At 31.2% G+C, this 21,819-nt stretch overlaps 1 protein-coding gene across 16 annotated transcripts in view; it reads right to left on the reverse strand.

Annotated features, from left to right (window-relative positions):
* The window catches only part of trol (terribly reduced optic lobes), a gene marked incomplete at its 3' end in the record, with an annotated part of 722,946 nt that overhangs the window by 22,299 nt on the left and 678,828 nt on the right, over nt 1–21,819 (reverse strand). For all 16 annotated transcript variants that reach the window (XM_067047431.1, XM_067047427.1, XM_067047425.1 and 13 more), the window contains 13 exon segments: nt 681–841; nt 1,912–2,106; nt 3,458–3,590; nt 4,545–4,671; nt 5,424–5,572; nt 7,922–8,012; nt 8,200–8,380; nt 8,482–8,605; nt 9,210–9,360; nt 10,513–10,692; nt 11,803–11,908; nt 12,189–12,312; nt 15,350–15,498. In XM_067047431.1, coding sequence (XP_066903532.1) covers nt 681–841; nt 1,912–2,106; nt 3,458–3,590; nt 4,545–4,671; nt 5,424–5,572; nt 7,922–8,012; nt 8,200–8,380; nt 8,482–8,605; nt 9,210–9,360; nt 10,513–10,692; nt 11,803–11,908; nt 12,189–12,312; nt 15,350–15,498 — 1,871 coding nt within the window.

Here is a 21,819-nt window from a genome sequence, read left to right on the forward strand (position 1 = left end):
TATTAACCTATTATTCTATTAACCTATTATTCTATTAACCTATTATTCTATTAACCTATTATTATCACCATCAAACTATTAGAAGATGATTCAAAATGATGTATTATTCATTTAGGTCAGTGTTTCATTCAAATAAAATCAACCATGTAGAATTAAAGATTATTATTTACTTGAAAATGCATTTTTATTTTAGGTCTGCTAGTAAAGCCTTAAGGGTGCTTTATGAACATTGGTAAGGGTGGAAAAATGATCTATAATTATATTTTGAATTAATATTTTCCGATTATTCTATATAAATTATGAAACCCCAATCACCTGTTCCACACTTCATGCCTAGTAGAAATAAATATTGTAAAATAGGGTAAGCAAAGCAGGTATGGACGGTTCAAATGGATGAAAACCATTTTGTAGAGGAGCATCAGTTTTTGAGCCTTACCAACAGTTTTCTGCCCACCATTTTTCCTCATTCAAACTGATGGTTTGAGTGGACAAGAAAAATAATTTTGTAAGCCTACCCTAACAGATTTAAATTAAATATTTGAAATATTTCCTTGAGTGTCTTTTTCTGAGCAGAATATGACTGAATAGGCTTGAATCAAATTACTAATTTAAAAAATAAAATATTAACCTATTATTATGTCTAGTTGCCCAGATTAGATAGTTTAAAGATGACAACTTACGCTGAGGAGTCCTCCGCTGATATAGACATGGGGTGACAGCGTATGGTCAGCCTTCCAGGTGATATCAATTGGTTGTTCTCCACGAGCGGAGCAGACAATTGTCGCATCATCGCCTGGCCTTACAACCTGTCTCTGTGGTTCCAGTGTTATCTCAGGAAGGCCTAAGAATTAAAATTCCTTATTACACTATCACAAGAAATAAAAAATTTCATTTAAAAATAAATGTATCCTCCCATCACTAATCATTGAACAGTAATAATATTTTTCTAAGGGTTCAAATATAAAAAAGTACAATTTAAGTTATCAGTTATCAGGGTAACAGTTACTGAACAATTTTGGCAATTCCATCCATTTTTATCATGCTACTATATTTATAAAGGAACAGCCCATCTTTTATTTTTATTTATGACAGAAAAAAAACAATTTAAAAAATCAATGGTTTTGCAATAATAAAATCTACCAATATACACAGCTAAATAAAGCTGAAATGTTTGTTTGTGCGCACTTATTTCAGGAACTACCAGTCTGATTCATATTTTTTTTGCATTAGATAAATAATTTATTGAGGAAGGCTTTATACTTTATAACTTCATGGTAACTATTCCATATAGAGCAGCAACCATAAGCACCTATTAATCTGGAAGATAATAATTAGTAAAACTCCATCCTTGTGGAAGCAGGTATACTACAATAATTGGTTAATTGTTTGAAATTCACTAGGCTTTATTAATGGCAGAAAAGTCATCAATTCACAGCATAAATTTATATAATCAAAATATTTTGATACCAATAGGAGAAAAAGCTCATAACAAAACTTATTCAGAACTCAATTAATTTACTTTTTATCTAGTAATTCTTTTCTGAAATCCCAGCGATCGATCAACAAAAAATACAAGTATTAATTCTATATTGTATGAGAGAGGATGATAGGAGGAAACCTAGATAGGAGATGTAGGTTTTTATGCTTCAAGGTAATTTTAATAAATTTGATGCTGGGAATAAAAAAATACCGCAAATGAAAATTTAACTTTGACTAAATACATTTTCAATGCTGAGGCATGAGAACCTTTGTTAAGAATTATAGATTGATTAATTGCTAACGCCAATTGGACTGGGTCAAAAAAATTATTTTGTTGAATTTCGTAGTTAGAAGTTTTTTAGAAGGAGTCTATCACATTAAGAATTCAATTGCAACCATTTAAATTAGCTAATAGAAGAAATAAAATATTACTTTTAACATAAATGTATCTTCCCATTCGTCTCTCTTCTCGTCCTAGTTCATCTAAGACAAGGCATACATACTCTCCTTCAACTTCTTGGGAAGCTGCCCTGATGAACAGAGTACCATCTCTTTGATTGACACCAGTGGGAAAATCATTCCTGTCTGCACGGGTCCACTTTCTTTGAAGGTTTGTGTTGTAGGCATCTTAAGAAATAAAAAAAAATAATCAAGAAAATGTTGATAAAAAACTTTAAATAAGCTATTTTATTATTGGATAGTAAACTATTCAAAATAAATAAGTCTTGCAAAAAGATTTATAGTTGTAACAAAAAGGCGCTAGTGAAGAATTGTGCAGATGCAGAGCAATCCCTGTGGCCATTGTGAAAACTTCTGTCTCTTAAGTTTCAACTTCCTAGGGTTGGCTAGTGGTTAATTTTCTTTTTAAAACTTTATACAAATTTATTGTTTTATTATTTTATTTTTTGATTAGCAGGCTCTGCAAAGCTTTGCTATTACATATGGCGAAGAATTATGAATAAAAAAACAATGTATATTTTTTTATGAGATTCTCAATCTTAAAACATTAACTGAAATTTTTGATAAATTGAACTTTTGGCATCACCAACTTTTTAATGGCTGAGTTCATATATTGCTGAAAGGCTCTTTAGGAAATATTTTTTATTGATGAATAACTTTGGTATTTAGTAAGTAACTCCTGGTTGAGGGTAAAACATTGTAATTAACAAACCTTTTAACATTGTAAAAGTTTTCATTTTGTCAGTTACCATGTTATAAGGACAACTCATATATTGTAATATTACAAAAGGTTGCTAAATATTATTAATTCAATCGTACTTCACGCTACTAATAGTGCCGTAAATTAGTTAAAAGCATATTTCCAAGTGCCAGAGTGTCTTAATTGGCAAGCAACCCAGTGTAAAGTAAAGAGAAATATAATATTTATCTATGTATCCACTGTGTTTTTATTTATTTCAACCTTTGAGGCATCATCTCTATTTATAGATATGATAATATGTCTATAGATATGAAAAACTTGGTTTAAAAGTTTTGAAAACCCACATTTTAAAATATATATATATATAAAATTATTAATGCATTAATTACATTACAGCTGTCGACACTCGCTGACTAGGCTTGTTCAAGAGACAGTAAAATTCCCAATGGATCCCTTTCAGTTGATGTTGGAGTTAACCATGCATAACTAAGGATCAGTTTGTTGTAAATTATTATTTTTTTATTTTTTAATAATTGTATGTTTGTATTTCCTTTTAATTAAAATGATATTTTTTAATGCTCGGATGCAAATTCCCATAAATCAGAAGAACATAAACCGCATCAATCAATAGTTTTTATGACAGCCAACAGGAGAGCTGACAATTCTTCACAAGTACCAAAATAAACAGCAGTTCTAGGTTATTTGGAATTCAAGGTTTATTCATATTACTCCTAAGGATTTATAAGAACATTATGATCTAACAACAAAACATTTTAAGTTAACAATCTGAAAATGTACTAGTAATTACAAAAAAGTTACCTATAGTGCAGGAGATCTGAGTATCACCACCCTGGGCCACCCAAATTGACGACTCACCATCACCATCATCATCACCTGGGTAAGGAGGAAGCGGTTGAGGTTGGGGACCATCTCTATTATCGTACACTCTTACCTAAGAAAAAATAGTTTTCAGTATATTTTTCATAACTATTAAAACTGTGATGAGCCTGTTATTATAATCTATAATATAATTAATAAGTTCCAATACATCTTACTTAGTCCCACCTATTTCTCTTTTCATTGTTACTTTCTGACTCCTAAATTAAACCATTATAATTTTAGACAATATTTAATATATAAAAACTCAATAAATCAAGGAACATTTACGAAAAGTAAATATAAACATTTAAAACACTTAATAACCTAAGAGAGATTAAAAAAATAGTTTAAAATATTTCTACTACAGAAAAATTAATTGCATAGTAACTCAAAATTATAATTTTTATTTTATTTTTAAAAGTATATAAGTCTAGAAACATATCAAAATCAACAGCATTTGCTTTCCTTTGAATTCTTTTAATCAGAGAATAATAAACATAATTATTTTATAATTATGTATGGAATAACGTACATTTTTATATATATTTTAATTATTTACTTTTGTATTACCTAACCAGCCACAATATTCCACAGAATATCTCAACTCCAAGGAATATAAGAAATAGTGATTCCTTCCAAGAGAATCACTATAAAAAAGCATTCTGTAAGCTGGAAGATGAAAAAAAAAAAATTAGGCAAGGTTTTAAAACAAAGTAAAAAATCTGGTTTTAAGAAAGAAGTTCATTCATTGACTGTAGCAATATTTTGAATGAAACTACACTTTTCGGTTTCGAGCTTTGTCTATCTTGAGTCACAACCAAATAATATTCCCAACAACGACAAGGAGGTGGGACCAAGGAATAATGTCAACCAATAGATATTATTATTCTATTAGCACATCAGTAAAGTATCATTTTGTCCAGTGAAGAAGCATAATTCAAAAATCTCAAAGCCAAGGTAAGTTTCAGTTACTTACTACTTTCGTCTAATTTTAATTAAATCCAATTTAAAAAGGATCAAATCTCACCTGCACAGATTTCACTTCTTTTCTCATATTTTGAGCAACACAGTAGTAGACTCCTTCATCTTCTGTGCTCACTGAAAGAACCTGATACTCGGCACGTCCCAAATTTGGGGCAGCGAACCCAGAGCGGCTAGAAAATATAAATGATACTTAATATATTATAATAAGAATTTTTAAATTTTAATACTTTAGGTAATAAAGTGTGAGGTATTATTTATTAAAAATGTGACTGGTGACAACATAGAAAGTTTATATAACTTTATAAAAATAACATATTTGAAGCAAGTAAGACAATTAATTCAATTTAAGATATTAATGAATTTTACTTTACGGTCTCTAAAAATTAAGCAAGGAACTGAAATTTTTATATAAATTGAGTTTGTATTAAAAAGTGCCTTTTAGTTGTCTCAACTTTTTTGTTCCATCCCCACAAATTTTTCTTGTGTTACCCCTACAAATGGAGTCAGAGGGTTAAAAATTTTATTATAAATTGAGTTAGTGTTAGAGAAGTGCCCTTTACTTGTCTCAACTTTAAACTATTAATGAAACAAATCATTTTTCAAACAAAACTGAGGGGCTGTTAAGATCTAAGCTCTACTGCTTATGCTTTTTGAATGTTATTGTAGCTCTGATGCATTATCTGTTTTATTATTTGGCAAAAACATCCAAAAATTCAATAAAAGCAACTCTTAAATATGATTGCTTTTTTAAGTAACCTTTGCTGAATCCAGAATAAAAAATACCAATATTCTCCAATGAAAGTCCACCATCCATAATTTGGAATACATTGACAGTTATAACACTGTCACATGATTAGCATATATTATCAGAGCAAAATTATAATATAGGTTGAACAATAGAAAAACATAATGAAAAGCTTACGCAGAAACAATATCCTCATTCGGGTCCTTGGTCCAGAAGACAGTTGGTGTTGGTATGCCCTCTGCTGTACACGTAAGATCGAGGTTTTGGCCTACTTGAAGTTCAATGTTATCTTTCGGGAACACTCGTACTTCAGGAGGTGATTGTACCTGAAAATATAGATAACATTAGTGTCTCTCATAATGAGTCTCATAATGAGCCAGTCTCTAATAATGACTTTGCCATTAACAAAGTAATAATGATAAATTTGATTTCTTAAAAGTGCAGAAATAATTGGAAGGAGTTGACTTTTAAATCAATTATTTGACTTCTTCATTAAAAATTCCAGTTCATTAACTAAATTACAATATCAAAAAGAAAATAATCACACTTGTAATAGTTCTACAAAAATAAGAATTATCAGTTCAAAATACTTTCCACAATTTTTATTTCAAATCAAGATTTCTTCTCAAGCCTCCTTTAGCCTAATACTTGTCTTAAATTCAAAAAATTGGGAGGAATATTGATACGATTCAATAACAGCTCTTCCAAGATGACCTGGAACAGCTGTATAAAGATGGCTTCCGCACAATCCAGTAATAATTATGTTTTACCTAACGCATTGATTATAGGGCAGTAATTTAAGAAATGGACCATTGTATCATTTCTTGTTTTTCACAGTGGTCAGCTATCCTCCAGCTTGGAAATAAGGACCTTCCGTCAAAACAAAAATGTATAGGTCCTTGACAAAGTACCTAAAGTAGTTTTGTTTAAAACAAAACCCACTGTGTCATCCATTTCAAATTAAGGAAAAGCGACAGAATAAATCTTCGACATTCATATCCTGGCTAGAATTGGTAACCAACCTTCAGGATTATACTGACCTTTCAACAGTATGATTGCATAATGGGATTAAACTTAGGTTAATGGCTTAGGTGAATGATTTTTATTACCATACTGTTTAAACCACAAGTCACCAAAGTAGTTCATATAATATAATTAGAGATTGATCTGATCTATGGAGTTGAATACTATTGCTATTCAATCATAAATTTATTGACAGAAAAGTAGTAAATACCACTTTTGTTTAAAATGTCATTTATAGTGTATAGATGGTAGAATGCCAATGAAATAAATACATCATTTAAGAAAAATATAAGATTTTCTTTTTTTAATTTTTTTTATCGTGAGGTTAATACCAAAAATAGAAAATTTTTAAAGGTCGACGATAATAAAAGTTTGTTAAACCCTGGTTTAAACAATAATAAGAAAAATTACATCGCATCACTATTTCTGGAAAAATGAGGTATCACATTATTCAGTACTCTATTTCAGACTCTTACTTTTATATTTAATTTACTATTATTCTGTTAAACTTGATATTTCTAAAAATAAAATAAAATAAATAATTACGAAGGTCTTGTAGCAACATGCTACCTACTGGTCCAAACAGCAACTATTACTGCCACTGAAACCGTTATTACTTTCCGCCAAGATGAAGACCTTCAGTTCATTTCACCTGGGATCACCACCTAAGTATTCTCTAGCCATTTATTGTGTTCATTTATTCAGTAAAATGTAAATGATTTTATAATGTTGTATATGAACATGTAAACAGTATTATAAATGTAAATATGTTGATCTAATAAATAAAGTTTACCAAAAAGAATATACTGAATCACAAAAAAATTAGTTCTTACATGCTGTGCCTCTCAACGACCTTTGTATCGTTATTGGAATTGATACGCCACCTATGGTACTCAACAAGTACCTTCTTGAGACAGTATATAAGACATCCAGTACATTCTTCCAACTCAATTTTTGATATGAAAAGTCTTATTTTGTACTAGTTCTCTGTTGGTCACAAGCTCCTTCCTCTACCTGTTTTCCTTTTGTAGGACCCGGCGGCTAGTTACTCCTAAGCCTACATGCCTCCTTCGTATCTACAGGAATAGGATCCGGTTGAATGAAGTTACCTTCCTGCTTGACCCAGCAGCTGGCTACCCTCCAAAGTTACCTTCCTGCTTGACCCGGCAGCTGGCTACCCTCCAGGCTTGCATAACTCCTTTGTAACTACAGGAATAGTACCCGGTAGGACAAGGTTACCTTCCGAAGAGAAATTACGGCTGTCACCCCATAAGTCTCATCCTATCTTATCATCTCATAATCACCTACCTTACCTATATTAAACACACATTGTCGAGGCCTTCTGGTCAAGAATACCTAATATTACCTATTGGAGTCAGATCTACCCTAACCACCTTGACAGCCTCAACTATAAAACTAATTATTTAAATTATCTAGCAAATGGACCTAATGGTCCTTTCCTAACTCCTGATGGCTTGCTAGACATTGGCATCCTTTCCTAAACAGTGTGGGAGACTTAACAACTTTATGGGACCGCCATAAAATAAACATTGACCAAACCACATCAGATTCCAACCTACACTTCTCCAATACCTCACAATAAATTTTAACACAAAAAAAATTAACAATTGAATAATTGGTATATGCATTACCTCAATATGAGCTGATAGAGTAGCACGACCAGCTTCATTTTCAGCTGTACATATGTATTCTCCAGCATCATTGAGATTGACTCTGTTAAACCTAAAGAAAAAAAAAGGTAATTTTTTAATCATGATGTCGAAGCATGTTTGACATGATCTATAACAAATCTTATCAGTAAATGGTTTCTCTATATGGTATAAAGGGTGTTTTAAAATTTGAATGTAAATTAAATTATTTACTTAATTACATTTTAGCATAAATTCACAAAATAAACTGAAAATATTACCTGAGGACTCCACCAGAAGATGGCACGACATTATAAGGTAAATTCAAATTGTCTGCTCTTGACCATGTGATTTTAGGAATTGGAATACCAGTAACCCGACATTGAAGGAGCAAGGAATTGCCGACAGATAGGATTTGTCTTCTATCTTCAGGGTAAAGTTCAACAACTGGAGCTTCTCTTCCTGTAAAGCATAATTGATTTAGTTAAAACAAAAGCCATTTAACAGATTTTAAATGATTAAAAAATATGATAGTAACATAACAATAATAGATATGGACTTACGGTCAACTTCAAGCATTGCTGACGCATTATAAGGCCTTCCTCTAAATACTGAATTACAGATATAGATACCACGGTCGCTCATTGATAGATTTGGTATTCTTAGTATTCTTCCATCTTCTATATACTACACACCATGAATTATAAATTAATCATCAATTTACAGAGGATTAAAAAAATTAAATAAAAATACAAGGGCAGAACTATAAAAAATGCTGGAAATGCTCCTAAAAGTGGTAAACAGTAATCAATAAGGGTTATTAATATTTTAATTTTATATTTTTTATTTCCTATATTATTTATCTTATGTAAATGGAAATCAAACAAAATTATACTGATTTAATCAATATTTCATTCTTCCACAAATTTTATTTCTAAACTGGACAACTTGAATTAAAACTGAATCCCAAAAATAAATTTTGCAAATGACAATAAGAAATCAATCAAAGAAATAACTACAACATGATCACTAAGAAAATGTCTCTGAAATGCCGGCCGTCACCAATCTAAGTAGTCTCAATTCAAATACTCCTGCCTCTTTCCCCTCAATTCCCTTTAAATAATGGAATGACTTCATTCTTCATTGTCATTTATTTATTCTCGTCAATTATTTGTGAAAGATTGAGGCGAGATACAGGGGAAAGTGGGATAATTACTCTTACTAATCAGCAGCATTCTCTTGGTGAATGGACTGTAGGTCGGTTGGTGCTTTATCTATTTGTAAATATTACCTGAGCTCTTGGTGAGATCTCTCCTTGTGACTTGAACCACCTCACTGAAGGCGAAGCTGAGTCCTGAACAACATTGCACGTAAACTCAGCGGACTGGCCCTGTGGTCTTTTTTGATTTAATGGTGAGATGGTAGGGTAGTCGTACCGGGTGCTATAACATTGTGTTTATGCCAAAGATTAATTTCCAAAACCAATATTCATTAGATTGCAAGATTATTAGTTGTGTAATTAATCTTAGGAAGATGGTGTGGGTGGCGGTCGAGGAAGGTAATATAAAAATAAAATAGCAGATAAACTATTTATTATTTACCTAATTTTGTCCCCACTTTGCAGGGCTTCATCAAGGTTAAATGAGAAAAAGATAAAAACATTGTAAAATATGATGAGACTATAAAGAAAAATAAAAATAAAGAGAAAGTCATATAAAAGATGATACATATCTATAAAAAAAAATGATATAAAAAATGAGCTTAGAAAACTAAATAAATGAATTTGAATTGAATTAGAAAACTCATAAAAAGTACAGTAATGAGTGATATAATTGCAAATATACTACTGGAGTAATGAATAATGAAATTATAATATTTAGATGTAAAAACAAACATAGTAAAATTAAAACAAGGAAAGAGTGAGGAAGGTATATGAGGTGTTGCAATAAGAAATCAAGTGGATATGTAAATATAGGTTAATGGATAAGTAGAGGAATAATATAAGATAATAAATTAAAATATATAATGATCACCTGAATCTTGGAAGATGTTAAATGAGGATTCCAGGCGGAAAAGATATACAGTGGGAGTAGGATGCATAGTAGGGGCCTTAACAGAAATTTGTGTGTAACACAATATAAAAATAGGAAAACAAAAATTAAAAAAATTATATGTACAGTCTAAGGATTAAAATAATTAAATAAGAATATAAACATAAAACAAATAAAAAGATAATACAGTTCTATCACTCATTATTTTACTTGTTATAAGTATTTTATTGATTTTCTTTTAGTTTAGTACGTTCCTTTTTATATCAATTTTTTTTTTATATATTATCTTTTATGCAACTTTCTCAGTATTTTCTTGTAGTCTTACCATATTTTATAAAGTTTCATCTTGTTGTCATTTTACTCAAATGAAGCCCTGAAAAGTGGGACAAAACAGTCACCAATAGTTTCTGTTTTTTAATACTTTATTTGGACATTATCTGAACCATCTTCCTACAGTAAATATTATAATTTCAATCAAATTTACAAAAAACCAAATATTACTCAGATGAGTTGCCTACTTATGAAGAGAAAGCATCGTATTACCTTTGACTAATAGTGATTCTGGCAGTAGATTCCCCAACATTCCTACCAGTGAGTCGATTTCTTACAATGCAGATGTATATGCCCGAGTCCTCAGGGTTAGTTCTTGTTAGTATCAGTCGATTTCCTGATATGACTGTGTAATACGGTAAAGGTCTGTTATTCTCTCTTTTCCACTCAATCCTAGAAAAATATTGTGACAATTCAAATAAAGAAACATCTTTAATCAAGCTAAATTAAATGCTTTAATTGCTAAATTAAATGCTTTAATTGCTAAATTAAATGCTTTAATTGCTAAATTAAATCATGTTTCTAAAGAAATTTTTATTTAAGAATAGAAGTCTTAAGAACTAAGTTGGCTTAATAAATTTCACTTCATCATCTAATGTATACATATGAACTGTCAAATAAGTTTTATACTGTAATTTAATATTTACTAAATGTAAATATTATAAATGTGATGCATACGGAAAAGGGTTCAACTTTAGGTGGTAAAGAACCGGTGCTTAGATATGCTGATTATTTTGTATTATTGGATGAGGACGAGGAAATTACAAAATTAAATTCACCTAAATTGATAAAATCTAGGAAGGAACGAAGTCTCAAAATAAATACTGATAAAACAAAATATATGGTTAGCAGAAGAAATTTCGGTGATATAGATATGGAGGAAATACATTTGAACATATAGGGATGTTTAAATATTTAAGTTTTACGGTAACTAAGAAAAACAAAATTGATAAGAAAATAAAAACAAGGTTAAATGTGGGAAATGCTCATTGTTTTTCAATTTCAAAATTGCTTAACTCACGCCTTCTGCCCAGAAACTTAAAAGTTAGAATTTACAAAAGTACTATCCTTCTTATTACAGCATTCTGGTGAATAAGATGGTTGTGTAAGGTTGTAGGACTTAGTATCGAATGGCTCCTTAAAATATTAATAAACACAGAAACTGATGGTTAAATGTCTGAAGGATAGACCAAGGTGTAGGTAGAAAGACTGATCTGGTAGATTGGGTAGATTTTTTGCAAGTGATTTTCTTGGAACTCGAGCAGCCAATTTTTTTCCTGCGATCCCCATGTGACTTGGAACCAATATAAATGTAACTGATATACCCAGGTTAAAAAAATAAAAAAGTCAAAAGATAAAGATACATTAATAGCAATCAATAAATTCACAGCAATTGCTCGTTAGATAGTACATAACTAGTAGCTTTACCATTGATTGCATATAAAGTGAAAATGCTAAAGAGCATGGGAACAAAGTTTGAACTAATAAAGAATAATAACTTACTCATAGTTACTACTTGAAGAATCCACATTACAGTTAAGAGTAACTCTGTCTCCTGGAGTTACATCAATACTTCCTGGAGTAATTGTGATTACTTCAGTAGGTTCATCTGAAACAGAAATGTTTTATTCATCAAAGCCTAAATTCCAATAAATTTTTAAAACTCAATTTACAATAAATAAATTTTAAATCAATTGAGATAAAAGGGGTTTGATTCACAAAGTCTTGAAAACCCTATTTCTATGTTAATTTTGTCAGTATGTATAATTTAAGAATTTAATTGTCCACATACAAAATAGGGCTTAAATCAGACACTTTTCCAGAAGTCAAAATAGTAAAGAACTTTAAAATATTAAAAAATAATGGAGTTTAGAATAGTTTTCATTTACCTCTTATGTATACGTTGACTGATTTGGTATCAACACCCAAATCATTCCAAGCTCTACATTCGTACAGACCTGCATCAGTTCTGAGAGCATATTGAATCCTCAAAGTACCACCAACAATGTTTGTCTGCAAAATTAGAATTTAATTGATTAATCAGAAAAATTCCATCATTAAATTATATCTTTTTATTGATTAAGGTCTCGAGGTCATTTTATTTCAAGCACCTTAGAGGATTGTCATGAATAGAAGAGGAAGCAATATTAGAAACTAGTGGGTTTGAGTGATTAGGGAGCTTATCAAGAAAGGATTAATATCTGGTTCGGGCTAGATCGGTTACCTATGGAACATAACATCTTTATGGATGATTTTATTTGTGACGAAGTAAGGAGCATTGAGGACTTTAGAAAGGATTTTGGATTGTAATGATTGGATACAAGAGGAATTTGATGGCTTAGTAGAGCTCCAAAGCTCAACTCCGTATGACCAGATAGGCCTTATTATAGTCATGTAGATCAGTCTTTTGTTATGGATTAGAAGTTTATTGACTGTTTGTCTAGTAAGTGCTATAATAGTCAGAATCAACGTGAAATTTCCTGCCTCTTCAGTTTTGTAAGAGGATTCCAAATTAGTCGTTTGTCCAGGTGTAGTCAGAGGTAACAGATCTGTTCGACAGAGGTAAAAACAACATTATTAAAGGATTTAGGTAGGTTTATGACAAAGGGTAAAGGTTATTTGATGAGATTTGTTGGGATTTATTTTAACCCTCCAATTTCGACACCATTCTTCGAGAATTGTGATATGGGATTGGAGAGTCTCGGATGCAACTAAAGGGTTATTATTAACTGCGAGCACACATGTGCCATTGGCTAACATAGTGAGGATCGGACCAAGGATACTACCTTGAGGAACACCAGCGGACTGAGAGAAGAGGGATGAATAGGAACTATTGTGGCTTACTTTGAATAATCTTTCTGTGAGAAAGGAACGGATAATGAGAAAGTATGAAGGAGGTAGGAATATACGGAGTTTGTAAAGCAAAGTTGTTCTGGGCTTCAAAGAAGATCAGACAACATCCATCACATGATGACATTGCTGGATAGTGTAGCGACATGTTTGGAATCCAAACTGGTGGTCTGGGATTATATAACTAGAATAAAGGATGGGATATAGGCATTTCAAAATAAGTTTTTCAAGGATTTTTCCCATGGTAGGTAATAGAGAAATAGGATGGTATTCTTGGGTAACCCCAGGGAATAATCATCCACAGAAGGAGGATGGATATTCTGGCAGCTTTTGGAGTTTGGGTATCATTTTGACTATAGATGTTTCTATTGGTCCGGAAAATCTGTAGAACGAAGTATAGCATTATATGTGTCAGTAAGGAATAAGATGGCTTTTCAAGGAAATAGTTTAAGGATGTGAGATGTTCTTAGGTCATATCCAGGAGCTTTATGGGTAGATAATCTCTGAATGATGCTAGATATTTCTGAAGGATGAAACGCTTTAGATGGGATGGTCATTTGGATTGGAATATTTAGTTCTGCTTCAATACCTTCAAGGTGAATTGGGTTAAAGATGTTAGGATGCGGAATAAGGATTTTAGAAAGGTGTTGTCTGAAGGTTTGCATTTTTTCTTAGTTAGTTATCATCCAGGTTTGGGATTCGATAAGTGGACAGTTAAAATATTTGACATTCACTAGCTTTTTAGTATTCTCCATAATGATTTGTCAGTAGTTGTAAGATTTTCAGTTAAGTTAAGTAAATTTAGAATTTTCTAATTTCTGCTTTTAGTTTGTTTATTTTTATAAATTGTTCTAGTCAAAGTGTTATAATTTATACTTGTTCCTATTTTTGTAAACTCTACCTATAATCAATGAAGGAGTGGAGGGCTTAGGTACGAAACTTGAATTTAAAAAAAGCAGAACTGGACAATGATCTGATGAAAGGTCGTCCAGGGATTCAACAATGGCATGAGAGGGGGGGATCTGGGAGGTGATAAATACGTCAAGGATATCAGGGCATTTTTTGAGGGATGTAGGCCAATAAGTATGATTTGTGAGCGAGAGAATAGAATAAGTATTGGAGGTGAAAACACCTGATGTTACCTCGGGAGTTGGATGTTTGGCATTCCTATCATTGGTGTTTAGCATTATAGTCTCCTCCAGCAATGAAGTACAATCTGAAGGTTCAGAATAAGGAACAAGGAGGTAATGAGAAAGGTTATTGCCAGGAGGACAGTACACAGTTGAAAATGTTATGTGGAAAGGGGAAGTTAAAATGATTACCGACGTTAACTGGATAGCATCAGATGGATTGGAAGGAATAAGGGAATGGGATAAAGATTTGTGGATAAGTATGCAAGAATCAGCATGGGAAGTGTTGTCTGGGTGGTCTGATATATAAGTGATATAGTCACTTATCTAAAAGTGTATCCTTTGTGTAAAATGAATTTCAGTCAGTAGGGCAATGTCATGTAGGAATAAGTCAAGTTTGTCACTGTGATTTTGTAGGCCATTGGCATTCCACCACACGACAGCTAGGGGCTTTATGCTCATCACAGGAAATTAAGCGGGATTTCAGATAGGATTCTTGTGAGAAGGTTAATAAGGTTTCATAGCCTCTTGAAGATCTTTCAGGAAGGATGAAAGGATAGAAGACATATTCATTGGATCTTAGTAATAAGAATATGGATAAGGAGCTTGTTATGGGTAGTTTGTGTGACTAAGAATGCAGGGTGGGGGCTGAGCTCCTGATCTATGCAGAGCTGGGGTAGGAGAAGCTGTATTGGTTTTCAATGGTAGTTGGGGAGTTTATTGGAACAGCTAGACAAGATGGAACTGGGAGTGGATGTTGTGGTGATAATTTTACCCCCAAGGGTAGATGATGGGGAGGATTTTGATGATGTGGGGGTTGAAGCTGAGGATGAGAGGTCAGGGGCTTCTTAGGCGAAGGAAAAAATAAAAATAAAATGGAGTTTTTAATTTTATTCATTAATATTTTCTTACAATGAAAAACTTAAGTAACCATATTTGCTTGAATATAGATAGAAATAAGGCTCAAATTTACTTTATTTAGTTACTTATGCTCAAGTTTGTTCGAACACAAGTTTTTCCACATCGAATCAGAGTATAAATCAACACAAAAAATCAATATTTTTTATTACCTGAGGATTAAAAGTCTCATTGTATGCCCTTCTCCACTCCAACTCCGGCATTGGTGTTCCTCCAGCATAACAAACAATTTCGATAATATCTCCGACACGAGCATCAACTGTTGAAGGTTCTATATTAACAGTTGGTGCCCTGTGGTTAGCTGAAAAAATATATGTATATAAATCTTAATTATAAAAAGAATTTTCTATTTTAGAACTAGATTTCAAATTGTTGATGAGCAATAATTCATTTAATGATTAATTGATAAGGTAGTCATGAATCATCAGCTTTTCTTTAGAAAACAAAACCTTAATGTAAACCCTTTTATTATTACTTTTATAACAAAAAGTACATATAAAGTTTTATAGAACTCGATAGTACAACATAGAAATCAATAGTGAATATATGAATGCTACACAAATTGAGGCTCACAGTATTCATTAATAAAAATCAGTAACAAAGAACAAAAGGTAACAAACACATATGGTTGCATTACATATTGATAGTCATCGATATTTTATCACTCTTTCTTAATACAACAGTCGGGGTTGTCTGGTCTTAGGCGGTTCTCCAGCCTGATATATACTTTATAGAAGACCCATGACAAGGCGTATTCAATAATAGGTTAGAAAGGAAAGCTGTGCCAGGGGATGAGCCCTGGACACTGACAGAGGTAGAGGAGGTCTAGGTGAGAGAGTCTGAGGTAGAGTAACAGTTCTAGTTGCTGAGATGAAGCAGACGGACTAGAACTGTCAAGATAGGAGCCAGCTTACTAGTTGCCGAGATGAAGCGGACAGACCAGTAAGCTGATAAGGCTAGGTGCAGATCTAGTTGCCGAGATGAAGCAGACGGACTAGAGCTGTGGAGAGACGGGAAATTACACTGGTTGCCAAGATGAAGCGGGCAGACCATTGTAACAATTAAGGATTAGGTTACAATCTTAGTTGCCGAGATGAAGCGGACGGACTAAGATTGTTGGAGAAAGGGAGAGAAGATAGGCCATTGTCTAAGGTGAGCAAACTAAAAATCAACTCTTGTGAGAATAGATTGGTAATGAACTTCTCTATCTCAAGTAGAGTGTAAGTCACCAGTGCTATGACTAGAGCTGGAGAAAAGGCTTGATTTCATGGATCAATCCCAGTGGCAATTGAAGGCCTCATGTGATCGGTATCACTGAGGATTCACTCTTTTAACTCTACTTGAGATAGTTCCGTAAACTCATTTTGCTCAAACTTTGTTTATTTTATAAGTAAGATTATTACACTTAACATATTAACATATATACATTTGAACAAGATATCATATTTTTACAATAATAACATTATATACAATTGCTTAGCTTCTGTGACGCTTGTAGGGCTGGCCCCTGGCGGGTTACAGTGGCACTTCGTGCTTGCTGATTGTTACACAACCAATATTTGCCTTTCTTAAACCAAGTAGTTCTAGAAACTTGTACTTGGAGCCTAGAAGTGTTTTTTTCATAATATTGGCGACCATGTCTTCCGTTGGCAAGTACTCAAGCAAGATTCTTCAACTGCTTCTCTCACAAAATGGTGCCTGATGTCGATATGTTCGGTCCTTTTGTTCAGGATATGCTTTTCTGATAGTCTCTGAGCTGAATGGTAATCCAAGAAGGCTGTGGAAGTGAAAGTAAGGAGATAAAGAGACAAAGGATCTGAATGGAAACAAAAAGGAGATTCAGGTTTTGTGGACGGAAGGTAAAGTCCAAGCATTGGAGAGACCTGCATGGGAGACTATGAGAGTTTTATATAGGTAAAAATGGAAATAATGTTGCCGAGAACAAGTGAAATGTTAGTTTTAATCCCTGATATAAAATACAGTGCTAAAGAGAATCTATTGTGAATAATTGTATAGGTTGTTAAAGCAGAGTTTATTTAATTTAGTTTGTATTTGCAAATAAACTATGGATTGTTCTTGACAATAACTTGCGATATCACCTTCAATAAAATTGAAAACCAATATATTTTTATCTTGTATTTATTTTTAATATCTTATTTTTGTTTTTATTTAAATAAATGTTTGTTTAAGAATTCCAACTCTTATATTTATTACAACCTTTCCAGAATTTTGTTAATGTACTTAGTCTGATCAAGGAGTAATTCATTGTTTTTCTTTTAATTCCATTCCCAATACTTGCTGAGCTTCTCCAAGATCTTTCATTTTAAATGTATTCATAAGCTCTCCCTTGATTCGAACTTTCTCTTCTAGATCATAAATAAAAATTAAAAAATCAAAAACATTAAGTACAATTTTAGATTTATTTTTTATTAATATAGTTGTTTGTTATACGTCGGATGTTAAAAAATAATAGAGTTGAGAGAAAAGGATCAAGATTGTTTTAAAAAAGAAATTAAGTACAATGATAAAAACCTTTTTTATTTATATTCCTGTAGTAAACACAAGGTTCTGCTTTAGATCTATCGAATCTGAAGGATAATATAACCTCATTTACTTTTTCATTTCATGTTCTTGAAGACTGTATTCACTGCTTTAGCCCAATATTTTTTGTCCAATTGGGCTACCAATAATGTTCTTGTTTATTCAATAACAGTAGGATTAATTCCTTTAGCAAGAGTGAAGGGAGCACTCTTCTGAAGTTTTTAATGTCATTTCTTTTTAAAAAGTTCATAAGTTCACTGTTTATGTATTCAGGAGTCATTATTTGTACGAATAGCTTTCAAGCAATGTCCTGATTCATTCTCAGCCAATGCCTTCCATCCCTTAAATTTTGAAAAAGCTTCATTTTTGTGTTTTAAAAAATAACCAAACCTCTTTACAGAGAAATTCTTTGTAATCATAAATCTGAATGAACCAACTTGATGAACAGACTTGTTTTTTGATAAAAATTCAATTAAATCCTAATTATCCTAAATTAATTGCTCCTTAGTCTTTCAGCACTTAAACATGACTTGAAATAATAAAACAAAAAAGTTCAAAATTTGCTGGAAATTTCCAAATATTTATCATGTTGGTCTTGGAATTACTATAATTAATACAATATTCTTCTAAATATATTGGAAAGTAATAGATCAGGAATATTTACTTGACTAGGCATTTAGGAATTAGATAGATTTTTAATGCTTAATCTTTCAGGCTATAGGTTTAATTAAATTAGCTATAAGTTTTCCATTAGCTACTAAAGAATGACTTCACTTGGTCAGAAATTGATTCATAAATATATGATAAAATCTAACCTAAAATATTACAAAACTTAATGAATAATTTAGCAAAACTATATAATGGCTGGTAATTACAATGATAAATGCACAAAAAGATATTCAGTAAGTATAATGTTTCTTGAATAACACCTTAAGACAAAAAGTAAAATTATATACATATATTTTTTTTCTAAATAGCACATACAAAATTAGGTATCATGTAATAAATGCCTACTTTATCTAAAAAGTATCTAGTTCAAAAAGAAGAATGATTGCTACATTAAAATGATAGGATAGTTGGTATTAATTATAGTTAGATCCTTTAACATTATCAATATAACTTACTGCTATTATCTACCTATCTGTATGCATTTTAATCATAAAGTATTATACCATTCAAAGAAATTTTAAGTTCATCCGTTGCACTAACATTTTTAAAATACTATATTTACCTTTGTTTTTCTTGATTCCAGGGTTGAAAGCTGTTTTAAGAATAATGCAATTAATACAATAATACAAATTAAGTTCAGAAAATACTATATAATGTAATGTTTAAAAATACTTTTCATAAGAAAATTTCTTTATAAATTGTAAATTTAATTTAGTTAATTATTTTGAGATCAAAGGAACACAAAAAATTATCAAAGGTCTGATTTTTTATAAATCAAAATTTTGTGGGCTATTCCCAAAAAATTTTACATCGGCTTTCCAAGGTTTTAAGTTATTTTCTCAAATCTGTAAATTACGAAAAAAATAAATCAATGGATTTAGTAAATAACATACACAATTAACGTGTATGCTAGTTTACTGTACAAAAATGAAGTTCTAGGAGGTCTTGTGATTATCGATTATGGTTTATGATAAAAAATCGATGAACACATAATACCTTTCTGAAGGAACTTGTAAAATTCTATTGTGTTTTTTCATTAAATTCCTGACTTTTTCAGCATTAAAAAATCTCTTCCATGTATTCTAGGTTCGTTAGACACTCTTTCTAGATCATATTTGAATATTATAAAGAGTCTAATATATTATGAGAAGGCAGAAAGGCCAAGGCTTTTAAATTATGACAATTATTTCCGACATTATAGTGCTAGATATAGAATGTAGATTTTCAAGTTTCTAATCAACTTTCTTTCTTTCTATATATATATATATATTGTAATATGCTCTTTTTTAGTAAATAGTATATTTTGACGTATAAAGGGTTTTTAATATGTTTTATTTTATGTATCATTTTAAGATTGTTAATTTGTTTTGTTTATCCAAAAAGCAGGCAAACCAATTTTCATTGTCTATAATAACTTCGTGATTCAAAACAAAACCAAGATGGCGGTAAGTATTCTTCAGTCAACAAGTCCGTTGAATCAAGGCCATGTTGAGCAGATTCAAATATCATAATAACTATTTTAACTCTTCCCCTCATAATCGAAAATACAATAAATTAAAGGAAAAATAGAAATCAAGAAATAGTGCTAAAGAATAATATTCAGAAAGTAAATTAATTGCAAAAATCCCTAATTGTTGTACGACAATCGATGTTTACATGGAACATCGAGGCAGGTTTTGTTTTTGGAGGGATTCGTTGTTTGGGCGCGATTGGGGAATGATGTTTCCAGGATGAGGAGGTCCTCATCAATTTCTGTCCAGCAAGGGTGGACATCTTGAAAAAAGGAGAACAACCAAGAGTCACACAAGAAGAAAAATACTCTGAGTTTGGATTGCCTGGTGAGAGGACGTACTTCGGCTGGAAGCGGGAAAGCTTGGAACCCATTGTTGTGAGAGAGAGGAAGCCATTTTGAGTAGGACATAACATTAGAAAAAAGAAGATTGTGAACTTGGTTAGTTTTGTTTATACCTAAATTTAAATGCATTTGTAAAAGAGTTATTAATTTAATTAAGTGTAATTATAATAAGTGTCTGTTTCTGATTGCCTAGCAACTCGCCATGAGATTGAGAGGCTCTCTTTTATATTATAAAGTTTAAATAAAATTCTATTATCCATTTGATATTAAAGTTTTTAAATTTCAACCAAAGCTATCTCTTTTAGATAACAGAATTTAAGTTAAAAAATATAAAATTTCATTTTATTTTAAATAATTTTAAATTATTACATATTATATATATTGTAATATGCTCTTTTTTAATGAATAGTTGATATTGATAGATTAATGATTTTAGTTATGTTTTTATTTTATGTATGTTGTTTCGGTATTGTTTTGGATCAAGAAGTAAGCTAACCAGTTTTCATTGTCTAAAATAAATACGCTTTTCAAAACAAGAAAGATGGCGGTGTGCGTCCTTCCGAAGTGTTTGTTGGGCTGTTTTTGTTTGATAATATTGATTGAAATTTTTCAACTTTTGTTGTTCCTATGCAGTAATTATGGAAAAGGAATAATCAAAGAAGAAATGGAAAAAAGTGACAATTATCAATAAACTAATTACATCGCAAATAAAGCAGAGCGATTGTACTACAATAAATTATATTTTGGATCGACCAGTGAACATTGAAGATAGAGGAGAGGAAACGGGCACTCTTGATTTTGCTGGCGTGGGGAGAAGTCCGTTCAGCTAGAAGCGGGAAAGACTAGAAGCCATTTTTGGGAGCTGGATATAGCATCATCGACAAGAAGGAATCAACAATTATCAGGGGAAGCTGTGTAATTGGTTAGTCTTGTTTCTAAATGGAATTTATTGTATTAGTAAAATATCTAGTAATTAAGTTAAAGTGTTATTAGTAAAGCGTCGTCTGTTTCTGATTGCCAGGAAACCCGCCCTGAGAAAAGTCTTATGTTATAAAATTCTATTATGTGTTAAATATTAAACTTTTTAATTTAAACCCAAGCTATCTCTTTTATATATGAAATAAGTTAAAACTATTAAAATTCTTTTCTTTTCTTTTAAATTATTACAATATATATATATATATATATATATATATACCTAAATTTAAATGCATTTGTAAAAGAGTTATTAATTTAATTAAGTGTAATTATAATAAGTGTCTGTTTCTGATTGCCTAGCAACTCGCCATGAGATTGAGAGGCTCTCTTTTATATTATAAAGTTTAAATAAAATTCTATTATCCATTTGATATTAAAGTTTTTAAATTTCAACCAAAGCTATCTCTTTTAGATAACAGAATTTAAGTTAAAAAATATAAAATTTCATTTTATTTTAAATAATTTTAAATTATTACATATTATATATATTGTAATATGCTCTTTTTTAATGAATAGTTGATATTGATAGATTAATGATTTTAGTTATGTTTTTATTTTATGTATGTTGTTTCGGTATTG

Source organism: Halyomorpha halys, unplaced genomic scaffold (assembly GCF_000696795.3).
Source record: "Halyomorpha halys isolate HHAL.00 unplaced genomic scaffold, Hhal_1.1 Scaffold696.1, whole genome shotgun sequence".
Taxonomy (NCBI): Eukaryota; Metazoa; Arthropoda; class Insecta; order Hemiptera; family Pentatomidae; genus Halyomorpha; species Halyomorpha halys.